The sequence below is a fragment of the Bombina bombina genome, chromosome 7, assembly GCF_027579735.1.
Source record: "Bombina bombina isolate aBomBom1 chromosome 7, aBomBom1.pri, whole genome shotgun sequence".
Taxonomy (NCBI): Eukaryota; Metazoa; Chordata; class Amphibia; order Anura; family Bombinatoridae; genus Bombina; species Bombina bombina.
The window spans coordinates 642,920,269-642,938,575 of NC_069505.1; the positions used below are offsets into that span (position 1 = coordinate 642,920,269).

Below are 18,307 nucleotides of genomic sequence, written 5' to 3' on the forward strand. Positions count from 1 at the left end.
TGTATATGTTAGATGCTTGGTGTTACCATTGTTACATTCCTTAAAATGTTTAGGGATAGGCAATTCCTTATTTCTTTCTAAATCCATATTTTCAATTGAATTTGTGTGTTCTCTTATTCTATCCTTAACAGGCCTAGTGGACTCTCCTACATACTGGGCCCCACATAAACACTCAAGAAGATAAACTACGTCTGTACATCTAAAAACCTCCTTTAGTTTAAATTCTTTTTTTTGTTACTCCTGATTTAAATACGTTACATTTCTTTGAGTGTTTGCCGGCCTTACAACTAATGCAAGGAAAAAACCCTTCAATTCTATCCCCTTTTAGATCTCTATCCTTACTCGTAAATTGAACTCTTTTTTTCAAGTCAGTGGGAGCTAGATGGGTTTTTAGGTTTCGACATTTCCTATAAACTATAGTTGGATATTGGGGAAGGAGTGGACCCAACAATTCATCTGTTCTAAGAATATGCCAATGTTTCTTTAAAATCTTTTCCAACCTCCTTGTTATCTTCATTATATTGGGTTATAAAGGGAATTTTTAATGTGACCATATCAGTTTATTAGTAGTGTTTTTTTCTCTCTTTTCTGCAAGTAGATCTACTCTATTTAATTTCAGAGCTTCCTCTTGTGATGATTCTATTAGATCTAGCTTATACCCTTTATTTAGAAACTTTTTTAAAAGAACATCTGATTGCTTGATGTAGTCTGAATCTGACATACAATTTTTTCTAATCCACATAAATTGACTTTTTGGAATATTCTTTTTCCATTTATCTAAATGGCAACTTTCTGCGTGAATATACCCATGTTTGATACATGTATATAATGCCGATACATCACATGTTGCTAACAAAAAATTATCTTCCCATTGAACATTTTCTAAAATCCGAAGGACATCAGTAGAGTCCTGTAGATAAGAGGGCAGGGCCTTCACATAATCTTGTAGGAATAAATCGATATACAGGCAGTCCTCGGGTTACAGACATCCGACTTAAGTACAACTCGTACTTACATACAGAGAAAATAGAGCTTTATCGACAATCCTTCTTTCCAGGATAATCCAAAATACTGAAAATCCAATTGTCACAAGGACAGAAAGTGATGTGAAATTTTCTGAACAGGGGCTCAGATAGCAAAACAAACTTTATCCTATGCTATCCAAAACAAAAAAAAAATGTTTGGCTAGAGTTTCACCTAAAAAAAGTGCCTGTTCCAACTTACATACAAATTCAACTTAAGAACAAACCTAAAGTCCCTATCTTGTACGTAACCCGGGGACTGCCTGTACTCTGATAAGTTTGCAGTAATAGAATTAATCCCGGAGACTATTGGTCTCCCGGGAGGGTTTGACAAACTCTTATGTATTTTAGGTAGGCAGTATAAAAGAGGGATTTTAGGATTCCTAGGGATTAAATAACTAGTCTCTCTTTCTCTTGTTAAGTGTATCCAGTCCACGGATCATCCATTACTTGTGGGATATTCTCCTTCCCAACAGGAAGTTGCAAGAGGATCACCCACAGCAGAGCTGCTATATAGCTCCTCCCCTAACTGTCATAGCCAGTCATTCTCTTGCAAGCCTCAACCAAGATGGAGGTCGTAAGAGGAGTGTGGTGTTTTATACTTAGTTTATTCTTCAATCAAAAGTTTGTTATTTTTAAATGGTGCCGGAGTGTACTGTTTATCTCAGGCAGTATTTAGAAGAAGAATCTGCCTGCGTTTTCTATGATCTTAGCAGAAGTAACTAAGATCCATGGCTGTTCTCACATATTCTGAGGAGTGAGGTAACTTCAGAGAGGGAATGGCGTGCAGGTTTTCCTGCAATAAGGTATGTGCAGTTAATATTTTTCTAGGGATGGAATTTGCTAGAAAATGCTGCTGATACCGAACTAATGTAAGTAAAGCCTTAAATGCAGTGATAGCTACTGGTTTCAGGCTTATTAATAGAGATACATACTCTTATAAAAATGTAATATAAAACGTTTGCTGGCATGTTTAATCGTTTTTATATGTATTTGGTGATAAAACTTATTGGGGCCTAGTTTTTTTCCACATGGCTGGCTTGAATTCTGCCTAGAAACAGTTTCCTTAGGCTTTCCACTGTTGCAATATGAGTGAGAAAGGGCCTATTTTAGTGCTTTTCTGTGCAGCTAAAAATACTGACAGAGACATCTAGCTTCTTCCTGCATGTTCCAGGACTTCTCTGGAGGGCTCAAAAGGCTTCAAAGTCGTTTTTGAGGGAGGTAAAAAGCCACAGTAGAGCTGTGGCAGTTGTTGTGACTGTTTGAAAAAAAAAAAAAAAAAAAAAAAAGTTTTTGTCTTTTATTATTCAGTTTTGGGTATTAAGGGGTTAATCATCCATTTGCAAGTGGGTGCAATGCTCTGCTAACTTGCTACATACACTGTAAAAATTTCATTAGTGTAACTGCCTTTTTTCACTGTTGTTTCAAATTTTGACAAAATTTGTGTTTCTTAAAGGTGCAGTAACGTTTTTTATATTGCTTGTAAACTTGTTTAAAGTGTTTTCCAAGCTTGCTAGTCTCATTGCTAGTTTGTTTAAACATGTCTGACACAGAGGAAACTACTTGTTCATTATGTTTGAAAGCCATGGTGGAGCCCCATAGGAGAATGTGTACTAAATGTATTGATTTCACCTTAAACAGTAAAGATCAGTCTTTAACTATAAAAGAAATATCACCAGAAGATTCTGACGAGGGGGAAGTTATGCCGACTAACTCTCCCCACGTGTCAGACCCTTCGCCTCCCGCTCAGGGGATGCACGCTAATATGGCGCCAATTACATCAGGGACGCCCATAGCGATTACCTTGCAGGACATGGCTGCAATCATGAATAATACCCTGTCAGAGGTATTATCCAGGTTGCCTGAATTAAGAGGCAAGCGCGATTGCTCTGGGGTTAGGAGAAATACAGAGCGCGCAGATGCTGTAAGGGCCATGTCTAATACTGCGTCACAATATGCAGATCAGGAGGACGGAGAGCTTCAGTCTGTGGGTGACATCTCTGATTCGGGGAAAACCTGATTCAGAGATTTCTAATTTTAAATTTAAGCTTGAGAACCTCCGTGACTATGCGGAACCGGTGTGTACTGATGTTTTTCCTATACCTAAAAGGCTTACAGAAATTATTAGCAAGGAGTGGGATAGACCGGGTGTGCCTTTTTCCCCACCTCCTATATTTAGAAAAATGTTTCCAATAGACGCCACTACACGGGACTTATGGCAGACGGTCCCTAAGGTGGAGGGAGCAGTTTCTACTTTAGCAAAGCGTACCACTATCCCGGTTGAGGACAGTTGTGCTTTTTCAGATCCAATGGATAAAAAATTGGAGGGTTACCTTAAGAAAATGTTTATTCAACAAGGTTTTATTTTACAGCCCCTTGCATGCATTGCGCCTGTCACGGCCGCAGCGGCATTCTGGTTTGAGGCCCTGGAAAAGGCCATCCATACAGCTCCATTGACTGAAATCATTGACAAGCTTAGAACGCTTAAGCTAGCTAACTCATTTGTTTCTGATGCCATTGTTCATTTGACTAAACTAACGGCTAAGAATTCCGGATTCGCCATCCAGGCGCGTAGGGCGCTATGGCTTAAATCCTGGTCAGCTGACGTGACTTCGAAGTCTAAATTACTCAACATTCCTTTCAAGGGGCAGACCTTATTCGGGCCTGGTTTGAAGGAAATTATTGCTGACATTACTGGAGGTAAGGGTCACACCCTTCCTCAGGACAGGGCCAAAGCAAAGGCCAAACAGTCTAATTTTCGTGCCTTTCGAAATTTCAAGGCAGATGCAGCATCAACTTCCTCTGCTTCAAAACAAGAGGGAACTTTTGCTCAATCTAAGCAGGCCTGGAAACCTAACCAGTCCTGGAACAAAGGCAAGCATGCCAGAAAGCCTGCTGCTGCCTCTAAGACAGCATGAAGGAACGGCCCCCTATCCGGTGACGGATCTAGTAGGGGGCAGACTTTCTCTCTTCGCCCAGGCGTGGGCAAGAGATGTTCAGGATCCCTGGGCGTTGGAGATCATATCTCAGGGATATCTTCTGGACTTCAAAGCTTCCCCTCCACAAGGGAGATTTCATCTTTCAAGGCTATCTGCAAATCAGATAAAGAAAGAGGCATTCCTACGCTGTGTTCAAGACCTCCTAGTTATGGGAGTGATCCATCCAGTTCCGCGGACGGAACAAGGACAGGGTTTTTTGTCGAATCTGTTTGTGGTTCCCAAAAAAGAGGGAACCTTCAGACCAATTTTGGATCTAAAGATCTTAAACAAATTCCTCAGAGTTCCATCTTTCAAAATGGAAACTATTCGGACCATCCTACCCATGATCCAAGAAGGTCAGTACATGACCACAGTGGACTTAAAGGATGCCTACCTTCACATACCGATTCACAAGGATCATCATCGGTTTCTAAGGTTTGCCTTTCTAGACAGGCATTACCAATTTGTAGCTCTTCCCTTCGGGTTGGCTACAGCCCCGAGAATCTTTACAAAGGTTCTGGGCTCACTTCTGGCGGTTCTAAGACCGCGAGGCATAGCGGTGGCTCCGTATCTAGACGACATCCTGATACAGGCGTCAAGCTTTCAAGTTGCCAAGTCTCATACAGAGATAGTTCTGGCATTTCTGAGGTCGCACGGGTGGAAAGTGAACGAGGAAAAGAGTTCTCTATCCCCACTCACAAGAGTGTCCTTCTTAGGGACTCTTATAGATTCTGTAGAAATGAAAATTTACCTGACGGAGTCCAGGTTATCAAAACTTCTAAATGCTTGCCGTGTTATTCACTCCATTCTGCGCCCTTCGGTAGCTCAGTGTATGGAGGTAATCGGCTTAATGGTAGCGGCAATGGACATAGTGCCATTTGCGCGCCTTCATCTCAGACTGCTGCAATTATGCATGCTGAGTCAGTGGAATGGGGATTACACAGATTTGTCCCCTCTGCTAAATCTGGATCAAGAGACCAGAGATTCTCTTCTCTGGTGGTTGTCTCGGGTACACCTGTCCAAGGGTATGACCTTTCGCAGGCCAGATTGGACAATTGTAACAACAGATGCCAGCCTTCTAGGTTGGGGTGCAGTCTGGAATTCCCTGAAGGCACAGGGATCGTGGACTCAGGAGGAGAAACTCCTTCCAATAAATATTCTGGAGTTAAGAGCGATATTCAATGCTCTTCTGGCTTGGCCTCAGTTAGCAACACTGAGGTTCATCAGATTTCAGTCGGACAACATCACGACTGTGGCTTACATCAACCATCAAGGGGGAACCAGGAGTTCCCTAGCGATGTTAGAAGTCTCAAAAATAATTCGCTGGGCAGAGTACCACTCTTGCCACCTGTCAGCAATCCATATCCCAGGCGTGGAGAACTGGGAGGCGGAATTTCTAAGTCGTCAGACTTTCCATCCGGGGGAGTGGGAACTCCATCCGGAGGTGTTTGCTCAGTTGATTCATCGTTGGGGCAAACCAGAGTTGGATCTCATGGCGTCTCGCCAGAACGCCAAGCTTCCTTGTTACGGATCCAGGTCCAGGGACCCAGAAGCGACGCTGATAGATGCTCTAGCAGTGCCTTGGTTCTTCAACCTGGCTTATGTGTTTCCACCGTTTCCTCTGCTCCCTCGACTGATTGCCAAAATCAAACAGGAGAGAGCATCGGTGATTCTGATAGCACCTGCGTGGCCACGCAGGACTTGGTATGCAGACCTAGTGGACATGTCATCCTTTCCACCATGGACTCTGCCTTCTGATACAAGGTCCTTTCAATCATCCAAATCTAATTTCTCTGAGACTGACTGCATGGAGATTGAACGCTTGATTCTATCAAAGCGTGGCTTCTCCGAGTCAGTCATTGATACTTTAATACAGGCACGAAAGCCTGTTACCAGGAAAATCTACCACAAGATATGGAGTAAATATCTTTATTGGTGTGAATCCAAGAATTACTCATGGAGTAAGGTTAGGATTCCTAGAATATTGTCTTTTCTCCAAGAGGGCTTGGACAAAGGATTATCAGCTAGTTCCTTAAAGGGACAGATTTCTGCTCTGTCTATTCTTTTGCACAAGCGTCTGGCAGAGGTTCCAGACGTCCAGGCATTTTGCCAGGCTTTGGTTAGAATTAAGCCTGTGTTTAAACCTGTTGCTCCCCCGTGGAGCTTAAACTTGTTTCTTAAGGTTCTTCAAGGAGTTCATTCCATTGATATTAAACTTTTATCTTGGAAAGTTCTGTTTTTGATGGCTATTTCCTCGGCTCGGAGAGTCTCTGAGCTATCTGCCTTACAATGTGATTCTCCTTATCTGATTTTGCATGCAGATAAGGTAGTTCTGCGTACCAAACCTGGGTTTTTACCTAAGGTGGTTTCTAACAAGAATATCAATCAAGAGATTGTTGTTCCATCGTTGTGCCCTAATCCTTCTTCAAAGAAGGAACGTCTTTTACATAATCTGGACGTAGTCCGTGCCTTGAAGTTTTACTTACAAGCTACTAAAGATTTTCGTCAAACATCTTCCCTGTTTGTCGTTTACTCTGGACAGAGGAGAGGTCAAAAAGCTTCGGCAACCTCTCTTTCCTTTTGGCTTCGGAGCGTAATACGCCTAGCCTATGAGACTGCTGGACAGCAGCCCCTGAAAGGATTACAGTTCATTCTACTAGAGCTGTGGCTTCCACCTGGGCCTTCAAAAATGAGGCCTCTGTTGAACAGATTTGCAAGGCTGCGACTTCGTCTTCGCTTCACACTTTTTCAAAATTTTACAAATTTGATACTTTTGCTTCTTTGGAGGCTGTGTTTGGGAGAAAGGTTCTTCAGGCAGTGGTTCCTTCCGCTTAATCCTGCCTTGTCCCTCCCATCATCTGTGTACTTAAGCTTTGGTATTGGTATCCCACAAGTAATGGATGATCCGTGGACTGGATACACTTAACAAGAGAAAACATAATTTATGCTTACCTGATAAATTTATTTCTCTTGTAGTGTATCCAGTCCACGGCTCGCCCTGTCCTTTTAAGGCAGGTCTAAATTTTAATTAAACTACAGTCACCACTGCACCCTATGGTTTCTCCTTTCTCTGTTTGTTTTCGGTCGAATGACTGGCTATGACAGTTAGGGGAGGAGCTATATAGCAGCTCTGCTGTGGGTGATCCTCTTGCAACTTCCTGTTGGGAAGGAGAATATCCCACAAGTAATGGATGATCCGTGGACTGGATACACTACAAGAGAAATAAATTTATCAGGTAAGCATAAATTATGTTTTTTCATTCAAAATACCTAGTGATTTCGCCCCATTTATAAAATTTGTTAATTCCTTTAAGAAATCACCAGTAGGGTCTTTCTTAAGGATCTTATATGTATCCTTGTCTTCTAATAGTAGATTACACATTTCAAGATAGTTATCTTTGTTCATTAAAACTATCCCTCCCCCCTTGTCTGCCGGCTTCACCACCAACTCATTATTATTTTCAAGTTCCTTTATATCACGCAATTGACTTTTTGTTATATTTGGACTTATTTTCTTGCATTTATCCAAATCTAGATTCTGTATATCATTAGTGATTAACTTTTCAAAGGTCTCCAAAGAACCTCCCTTAATATGTTTTGGATAAAATTGGTATTTTTCTCTTAAATTTGTATGTTTAAAATTAACTGTACTATCTGATGCCACCTCATTAATCCTTCCATAGGGGTTTCTGAGGAACCATTTCTTAACCGTAAGATTTCTTACAAACTTATGTGCATCTATAAATGCATTAAATTTATTAACCTTCTGTGATCGTGGAAATGACAACCCTTTATCCAGAACTTCAATCTGTTTATCAGTTAATTGGACATTGCTAAGATTAAAAATATTATTTCTATCCTTCTTATCTAAAACCTTTTTGTTTTGGGATTTCTGTAGTCCACTCCCTCTTCCTCCCCGTTTTCTGAGGCCCTTCTTTTTCTTTGGTTTTCTTGATGATGGTTTGGTTTCCCATCTTCCCAATTTTGATCTCTCTCTAAAAATGTGCCTGTCTGGTCACCAAACCACTTGGACCCTGTTTAGGTTCTTCATTGTTATATGTTGATTTTCCCTTTTATAATTCTCTGGAAAAGTTAAGGGTTGAAACCTATTATAGGTAGTGACTCTCTTTGGAGTATTGGAATATTTGTTAGTTTCAAATTTTTGGTAGTGGGATTTTTGTGTCTGCCATCTACTTTGATCTTTCTTTGGTGTGTTCTGGCTATTTCTCCAACTATTATTTGAATATCTACTTCCTCTCCAATTTTGAGTTCTAATCTGAGGTGGACCTCTATTATATTCTCTCCTATCATAACTATATTGACCAAAGTCCTCAGGATCTTTGCAATGTTGGTATATTGGTTGTCTGCTTACTAGTTCATTACTTTTAGAAAGATTAGGTTGTTTTTTATTATATCCTTGATAGTGGTGTTGCTTATAATACACCTCTTTTGGGGCATTAGTGACAGGGGGATATTGTTTTTTATTAATTTAATGATATGGGGGTTTATAGACAAATTCAGAAGTATTAGTCTTTTTAGTCAATTGTTCACTATTTAAACTCATATTATTTGAATTCATGACCTTATTGTGCCTCCAAGTGTGTGTAATATAGCATTCATTATTAGGTTCATTTTCAAAGGTATTATAGTCTTCCTTATCTCTTTTTAATTTCTTAGTTTTATTCAGCATAATTTCCTCTCTGTTATTATTTAGACATGTGCACACCCTTAAACTAATACTTTATTGAAGCACCTTTTGATTTTATTACAGCACTCAGTCTTTTTGGGAATGAGTCTATCAGCATGGCACATTTTGACTTGGCAAGATTTGCCCACTCTTCTTTGCAAAAAACACTCTAAATCTGTCAGATTGCGAGGGCATCTCCTGTGCACAGCCCTCTTCAGATCACCCCACAGATTTTCCATTGGATTCAGGTCTGGGCTCTGGCTGGGCCATTCCAAAACTTAATCTTCTTCTGGTGAAGCCATTCCTTTGTTGATTTGGATGTATGCTTTGGGTCGTTGTCATGCTGAAAGATGAAGTTCCTCTTCATGTTCACACACACAATAAATATATATATATATATATATATATATATATATATACATATATACACACACACACACACACGTATAAGTGCATTGGAGCTCTTTGCAGTTAAGTAGATGAAAACATATTTATGCAATATTTGTATTTAATAAAGTGTTAGTGTGTATTTACTGTAAAAGTTCATATTCTAATGTTATGCACATAGCAGAGTATTTATAAATATTCATATATATGTATGTGTGTGTGTACATATGTAATTTGTATTTATATATATATATATATATATATATATACACACACACACACACACACACACACACACACACACACACACATCTTTAGATATGTATGTATATCTATATTAAAGCCAGTTTTTTCCTAGCACCTGAGATCTCATATCTTTGGGCCCTTATAACTTTTTTGCGCAATATTTTTTAAAATCCTTTTTATTAGTGTTATTATAAGTATAACTGTATTGTGTAATGTATTTTTGATGTGTTCATTGTTTTTGTTTTCGCAAAACAGTTAAACACAGCTCTGAGGTGGCTTTAACCTGACGAGCGTTATCTTCATTTGCTCTTAAGCGTTTTTTTGTTCAACTTGTAAAATGAGCGCAATTTAAATTAGTTGAAAATAAAAAAGCCGATATCGATTGCATGCAAATGTTTGCGCTCCACGCATAATCTGGCCCTAAATTGGCTAAAATTAGGTCAAATTAAAATCCTAAAATTTAGAAATGCAAAAATCATTGAGCATGGTCATTAGGTATACAGAGAGTTATTAAATATAAGCTTGGTATATTCATACTATAATAAATATATTTATTCACACAATTGTCTCCACTCTACTTAGTGATATATCACATATGCTTTAGGGATATTTACCGTGTGTTTTCCCCCTTTTATTCTAGAGCTCACGCGTCGCCCGTGGGATAGAGGCAGCACCACGTTACCTAGGTAACCACAAGCGTTTCTAATGGGATAGTGGTTAAAGGGACACCTCAAGATATTGATATTAATATACATTGTTTAAAGGGACAGTCCACCCAAAAATGTTCTCCCATTTAAATTGTTCCCAATGATCCATTTTACCTGCAAATAGTTTACAAGTAGTGCCTTTACCCTTATTTCAGCATTTGAGATAGCCGATTTAGCCTGTGGTATCCCCACCTATACTGAACGTTTCTATACTGGAGTCTATGCTATTGACAAGCCTAAGTAAACACAGCCAACAGAAGAAATGACAGTCCCAGTGGGGTGCAGGATAGATAAGTAATAAAATGATAATTTTCCATCGTTCTCTCTAAGTATTGAGCTTTGGTTTTCTAGACAAATATAAGTTAAGGAAGCAAGTGTGTGTACATAAAGTGATAACATAATGATCTGATATTACATGAAACTCAACCCATTGTAATAGGCTGCGGTTTAAAACCAGCTACTTCATATACACAAACCTGAAAACGCAATTTCTCCTACGTTATACAGCTGGTATAACAAGTCATTGAAAATACATTCATATAAAAACAATTTTACAGTGTACTGTCCCTTTAATCCAGTGGCGTCACTAGGGGGGGGCGGGGGGGGGCGGGCCGCACCTGGGTGACACCCTCCAGGGGGTGACACCAAAAAAAAAAAAAAAAAAAAAATTTTTTTTTTTTTTTTAAAATTTTATTGAAATTCAAAGAAATACAATGTTGAGATGCATAGATTATTTTATTAGAGGCTGGCATTTGTGAACATTAGTGGGACTGGGGAAGTTGTAGACACACAATTTTTTTGCCCCTTGAGCCAGTGCTGCAATTTCAAAAAATAGTTTTCCCGGCTGCTTTTGCTTGTTTGTACTTTGCTCCTCCCCTGCCCATTTTCACTATGAATGTTGTGGGTGTGCCGTGGGGCTTGCAAAGTTGCGCTGCTAGCCTAAACCTGCCTGCCTATCTGTGCTCACTGTTCAGTGACATGCGGCCCAGGGCTGTGCACTGACAGACTTGGAACAGAGTCAGAGAGCAGAATTTTCATAGTTTGCGCGCCTAAACCTTTTCTTCAGTGATTTATTTTAGAGTGCTCTGTTTATCTTTCATTTGATGTTCTGCTGAGCCAGGGAGCAGCTCTAGGCATGAGCTTCCTAATTAATGCAGTGCAGTTTACATATTTTGTATGTGTGTGTCTGAGTTTTTGTGTGTGTGTTTTTGTGTGTGTGTCTGAGTGTGTTTCCGAGTGTTTGTGTGTGCATCTGAGTATGTTTTTAAGTGTGTCTGAGTGTTTGTATGTGTGTTTGCCTGTGTCTGCTTTCTGGGGGGGGGGTGACACCATGACTTACCGCACCGGGTGACACCAACCCTAGTGACGCCACTGCTTTAATCACATGCAGGAAGACAACTTGTATTTTTTGTTGTATTCTCCTTTGCTGTAATTTGAATATTGTGGGCTTTCCATGGAAGTGCAGACACAGCTATATCCCACACAGTCATTGGCTGCACACTCTAGTAAGTCACTTATAACCATTCCTAATTGGTCTCAGCAGAACAGGTAACCTAAGTTACAATATGGCGGCGCCCACTGCATTATGGAGATTAACTTTACCCTTATTTTTTTCCATATTTAAACAACAAATATAATTTATTTCATGTAATTGGCAAGAGTCCATGAGCTAGTGATGTATGGGATATACAATCCTACCAGGAGGAGGCAAAGTTTCCCAAACCTCAAATGCCTATAAATACACCCCTCACCACACCCACAACTCAGTTTTACAAACTTTTCCCGGCTCCCACGGGTGCGTACAGGGATCTTTTACAGCTCCTCATAAGAGAAACGGGGCATCGGAAAGTAGAGCCTGGTTGATTTGGTTGCTGCCTCTTGATAATTTGAGGGATCAACAAGAACTATGGCAGCTGAGCACTGGTCCCATTACATCTGGGGACTTAGACACACACTGTTGCATACAGGTGAACTGTAAGGCAGGAGTTGGCTAGAGTGGATCTCTCTGCAATCCAGCGGACTCTCCCCATATCACATAAGGAGCTAAGCTCCAGTAACTGTTTATATAGTTTATGCTCTAAGTGGCTTTTGAGTTGTTGATACCCTGAGATCTATCGGTGGTAAATGATGTTATACAATTAATAGCCTATAACACTGTTGTATGAGTTGAATCTAATTAATAGGCTTCAAACTATATTGTACCTATCACTTTAGCAATACTCCCCCCGCTCTTTCTTTATTTACTAAGTAAACCTTCTTAATCTGTTTGAACTTGCATATAAAGAATCGCTCTTACACTCATTTAGCGAAGCTCCCCACATACAGAGTTACCTCTCAGTCTTGTTAGACTATCATTAGGGGTAAGAATTATAAGTACACTAGCTGGAATAATAATGTAAATAGGACCAACAAACATACTTACCAGCCCTAATGCATCCTAATAGCCCATCTCTTATGCTCCAGTCACAAGAATTCACACATAGCAATGCACAGGTCATTAGAATTGCTGATACTAGAACCCTTAACTGTGCCCATTTAAACTACAGTGTACCTGGTTGGAGATGGGTGAATTCACAGTAGACTCATAGGGGCCAGATTACATAAATTCACTACACTTCCCCTTGTTAAGTCATCACTACCCTTCTATTTTATACCACACCCCTTTTCAGATAATGCATCTCCATAACTAGACCTTCTCTTGTATCAATACTCCCTAAACTCCTCTTCAATACTTAAATATCACATAGATTCAGGCTGTCTCTAATCTTTCTTACATGAGCGGCTCTTGCCCGCTGTTTCCCTTTCTTTCGCTTATTCTTCTAACTCGCATTTATCATATGATTCTAATACGTGGCGTAAGAGCGATGATATTAATTAAGACCCTTCCTTATACCATGTTATTCCCCTTATATTCCAGGGTATACAAAGGCCCAGGTTTTACGTATGAGATTACACAATTCTATATAAAATGAGGTTTTATATTATTATGTCTTGTTATATAGCTAAGGCTGAAAATATCTGTATGCTAGCCGATTTTTTATGAGTGTTAAAGTTACGTTACTGACTATATTATCTTAATTACATTATATCTTGTGCTAGAGTCGCAGGGATACTGGTTATCAGATAAAACGTGCATATATTTCACTCACAATAGCTGGATAGCAAGGGCTCATTTCAGTAGCTTTTATTATCTGTAGACATGACGTATACTGTTTATTGTTCAAGCCAAAAACCTCAATAAAAAAGTTTATTAAAAAAAACAAACTTTTCCTCCTATGGAGGTGGTGAAGTAAGTTTGTGCTTCTAAGCATTCTGAAGCCCAATTCCTCTCAGAGTACAGTGTTTGTCAGAGGGCTGTGAAGAGAGTATCGTCTATGGATTTTATGGTTTCTTCTGTGATAAGCGCTTCTAAGCATTCTGAAGCCCAATTCCTCTCAGAGTACAGTGTTTGTCAGAGGGCTGTGAAGAGAGTATCGTCTATTGGTTTTATGGTTTCTTCTGTGATAAGCGCTTCTAAGCATTCTGAAGCCCAATTCCTCTCAGAGTACAGTGTTTGTCAGAGGGCTGTGAAGAGAGTATCGTCTATTGGTTTTATGGTTTCTTCTGTGATAAGCGCTTCTAAGCATTCTGAAGCCCAATTCCTCTCAGAGTACAGTGTTTGTCAGAGGGCTGTGAAGAGAGTATCGTCTATTGGTTTTATGGTTTCTTCTGTGATAAGCGCTTCTAAGCATTCTGAAGCCCAATTCCTCTCAGAGTACAGTGTTTGTCAGAGGGCTGTGAAGAGAGTATCGTCTATGGATTTTATGGTTTCTTCTGTGATAAGCGCTTCTAAGCATTCTGAAGCCCAATTCCTCTGAGTACAGTGTTTGTCAGAGGGCTGTGAAGAGAGTATCGTCTATTGGTTTTATGGTTTCTTCTGTGATAAGCGCTTCTAAGCATTCTGAAGCCCAATTCCTCTCAGAGTACAGTGTTTGTCAGAGGGCTGTGAAGAGAGTATCGTCTATTGGTTTTATGGTTTCTTCTGTGATAAGCGCTTCTAAGCATTCTGAAGCCCAATTCCTCTCAGAGTACAGTGTTTGTCAGAGGGCTGTGAAGAGAGTATCGTCTATTGGTTTTATGGTTTCTTCTGTGATAAGCGCTTCTAAGCATTCTGAAGCCCAATTCCTCTCAGAGTACAGTGTTTGTCAGAGGGCTGTGAAGAGAGTATCGTCTATTGGTTTTATGGTTTCTTCTGTGATAAGCGCTTCTAAGCATTCTGAAGCCCAATTCCTCTCAGAGTACAGTGTTTGTCAGAGGGCTGTGAAGAGAGAATCGTCTATTGGTTTAATGGTTTCTTCTGTGATAAGCGCTTCTAAGCATTCTGAAGCCCAATTCCTCTCAGAGTACAGTGTTTGTCAGAGGGCTGTGAAGAGAGTATCGTCTATGGATTTTATGGTTTCTTCTGTGATAAGCGCTTCTAAGCATTCTGAAGCCCAATTCCTCTCAGAGTACAGTGTTTGTCAGAGGGCTGTGAAGAGAGAATCGTCTATTGGTTTAATGGTTTCTTCTGTGATAAGCGCTTCTAAGCATTCTGAAGCCCAATTCCTCTCAGAGTACAGTGTTTGTCAGAGGGCTGTGAAGAGAGTATCGTCTATGGATTTTATGGTTTCTTCTGTGATAAGCGCTTCTAAGCATTCTGAAGCCCAATTCCTCTTAGAGTACAGTGTTTGTCAGAGGGCTGTGAAGAGAGTATCGTCTATGGATTTTATGGTTTCTTCTGTGATAAGCGCTTCTAAGCATTCTGAAGCCCAATTCCTCTTAGAGTACAGTGTTTGTCAGAGGGCTGTGAAGAGAGTATCGTCTATTGGTTTTATGGTTTCTTCTGTGATAAGCGCTTCTAAGCATTCTGAAGCCCAATTCCTCTCAGAGTACAGTGTTTGTCAGAGGGCTGTGAAGAGAGTATCGTCTATGGATTTTATGGTTTCTTCTGTGATAAGCTCTTCTAAGCATTCTGAAGCCCAATTCCTCTCAGAGTACAGTGTTTGTCAGAGGGCTGTGAAGAGAGTATCGTCTATTGGTTTTATGGTTTCTTCTGTGATAAGCGCTTCTAAGCATTCTGAAGCCCAATTCCTCTCAGAGTACAGTGTTTGTCAGAGGGCTGTGAAGAGAGTATCGTCTATTGGTTTTATGGTTTCTTCTGTGATAAGCGCTTCTAAGCATTCTGAAGCCCAATTCCTCTCAGAGTACAGTGTTTGTCAGAGGGCTGTGAAGAGAGTATCGTCTATGGATTTTATGGTTTCTTCTGTGATAAGCGCTTCTAAGCATTCTGAAGCCCAATTCCTCTCAGAGTACAGTGTTTGTTAGAGGGCTGTGAAGAGAGTATCGTCTATTGGTTTTATGGTTTCTTCTGTGATAAGCGCTTCTAAGCATTCTGAAGCCCAATTCCTCTCAGAGTACAGTGTTTGTCAGAGGGCTGTGAAGAGAGTATCGTCTATTGGTTTTATGGTTTCTTCTGTGATAAGCACTTCTAAGCATTCTGAAGCCCAATTCCTCTCAGAGTGTTTGTTAGAGGGCTGTGAAGAGAGTATCGTCTATTGGTTTTATGGTTTCTTCTGTGATAAGCGCTTCTGAGCATTCTGAAGCCCAATTCCTCTCAGAGTACAGTGTTTGTCAGAGGGCTGTGAAGAGAGTATCGTCTATTGGTTTTAAGGTTTCTTTTGTGATAAGCGCTTCTAAGCATTCTGAAGCCCAATTCCTCTCAGAGTACAGTGTTTGTCAGAGGGCTGTGAAGAGAGTATCGTCTATTGGTTTTATGGTTTCCCTTGTGGGAAATTTTTTCAAGGGTTCTCATTTATCGGTCGTAGAGATTCATCTCCTACCTCCCTTTTCAGATTGACGATATACTCTTATATACCATTACCTCTACTGATAGTTTTCAGTACTGGTTTGGCTATCTGCTATATGTGGATGGGTGTCTTTCGGTAAGTATGTATCATTATTTAAGACACTCTCAGCTATGGTTTGGCGCTTTATGTATTAATATAAAGTTTTAAATATATGTATTGTACTTATATTTGCCATGAGTCAGGTCTATGTATATTTCCTTTTGCAGTCTAAACAGTTTCAGTATAGGAATCATGTTGGGAACTTTATTTCTCTTGTAAGGTGTATCCAGTCCACGGATCATCCATTACTTGTGGGATATTCTCATTCCCAACAGGAAGTTGCAAGAGGACCCACAGCAAAGCTGTTATATAGCTCCTCCCCTCACTACCATATCCAGTCATTCTCTTGCAACTCTCAACGCGCATGGAGGTAGTAAGAGGGAATGGTGAAAAATAGTTAGTTTATTTACTTCAATCAAAAGTTTGTTATTTTTAAATAGTACCGGAGTTGTGCTATTTTATCTCAGGCAGAGATAGAAGAAGAATCTGCCTGAGTTTTCTATGATCTTAGCAGGTTGTAACTAAGATCCATTGCTGTTCTCACATATGTCTGAGGAGTGAGGTAACTTCAGAGGGAGAATGGCGTGCAGTTTACTCTGCTATAAGGTATGTGCAGTTATAATTTTTTCTAGGATTGGAAATGCTAGAAAATGCTGCTGATTCCTGATAAATGTAAGTTAAGCCTGAATACAGTGATTTAATAACGACTGGTATCATGCTTACTCTCAGGGGTAATACCCTCATAGATATGCAATATAAAACGTTTGCTGGCATGTTTAATCGTTTTTTATATATGCTTGGTGATAAAACTTATTGGGGCCTAATTTTTTCCACATGGCTGTCTTTATTTTTGCCTAGAAACAGTTTCCTGAGGCCTTTCACTGTTGTAATATGAGTGGGAGGGGCCTATTTTAGCGCTTTTTTGCGCAGTTAAAATTACAGACTGAGACATCCAGTTTTCCTCAGAAGTTCCCTGAATGCTACAGGACATCTCTAAAGAGCCTAAAAACGTTTATTGGGGAAGGTAGGAGCCACAGAAGAGCTGTGGCAGTTTGCTGTGACTGTTAAAAAATGTCTATGTCGTTTTTTTTATCCGTTTTTTGAACTAAGGGGTTAATCATCCATTTGCAAGTGGGTGCAATGCTCTGTTAGCCTATTACATACACTGTAAAAATTTCCTTTGTGTAACTGCCTTTTTTCACTGTTTTTCAAATTTTGACAAAATTTGTTTCTCTTAAAGGCACAGTACAGTTTTTTATATTTGCTTGTTAACTTGATTTAAAGTGTTTTCCAAGCTTGCTAGTCTGTATAAACATGTCTGACATAGAGGAAACTCCTTGTTCATTATGTTTAAAAGCCATGGTGGAACCCCCTCTTAGAATGTGTACCAAATGTACTGATTTCACTTTAAGCAATAAAGATCATATTATGTCTTTAAAAAATTTATCACCAGGGGAATCTGACGAGGGGGAAGTTATGCATGCCGACTAACTCTCCCCACGTGTCAGATCCTTTGACTCCCGCTCAAGGGACTCACGCTGAAATGGCGCCAAGTACATCAAGGGCACCTATAGCGTTTACTTTACAAGACATGGCGGCAGTCATGGATAATACACTGTCAGCGGTATTAGCCAGACTACCTGAACTTAGAGGTAAGCGAGATAGCTCTGGGGTTAGACGAAATGCAGAGCATACTGACGCTTTAAGAACCATGTCTGATACTGCCTCACAATATGCTGAAGCTGAGGAAGGAGAACTTCAGTCTGTGGGTGATGTTTCTGACTCAGGAAGAATACCTGATTCTGATGTTTCTACATTTAAATTTAAGCTTGAACACCTCTGCGTGTTACTAAAGGAGGTTTTAGCTGCTCTGAATGACTGTGACACAATTGCAGTGCCAGAGAAATTGTGTAGACTGGATAAATACTATGCAGTGCCAGTGAGTACTGATGTTTTTCCAATACCTAAAAGGTTTACAGAAATTATTACTAAGGAATGGGATAGACCAGGTGTGCCGTTTTCTCCCCCTCCTATTTTTAGAAAAATGTTTCCTATAGACGCCACCACACGGGACTTATGGCAGACAGTCCCTAAGGTGGAGGGAGCAGTTTCTACTTTAGCAAAGCGTACTACTATCCCTGTCGAGGACAGTTGTGCTTTTTCAGATCCAATGGATAAAAAATTAGAAGGTTACCTTAAGAAAATGTTTATTCAACAAGGTTTTATCCTACAGCCCCTTGCATGCATTGCTCCTGTCACTGCTGCTGCGGCGTTCTGGTTTGAGTCTCTGGAAGAGGCCTTACAGGTAGCGACTCCATTGGATGACATACTTGGCAAACTTAGGGCACTTAAGCTA

At 40.1% G+C, this 18,307-nt stretch overlaps 1 protein-coding gene across 2 annotated transcripts in view; it reads left to right on the plus strand.

Moving 5' to 3' along the window:
* The window catches only part of VASP (vasodilator stimulated phosphoprotein), a 210,069-nt gene that overhangs the window by 144,962 nt on the left and 46,800 nt on the right, over positions 1 to 18,307 (plus strand). For both annotated transcript variants that reach the window (XM_053688823.1, XM_053688822.1), the window contains exon 9: positions 9,961 to 10,006. In XM_053688823.1, the coding sequence (XP_053544798.1) occupies positions 9,961 to 10,006 (46 nt within the window). The remainder of the gene's footprint in view (positions 1 to 9,960; positions 10,007 to 18,307) is intronic.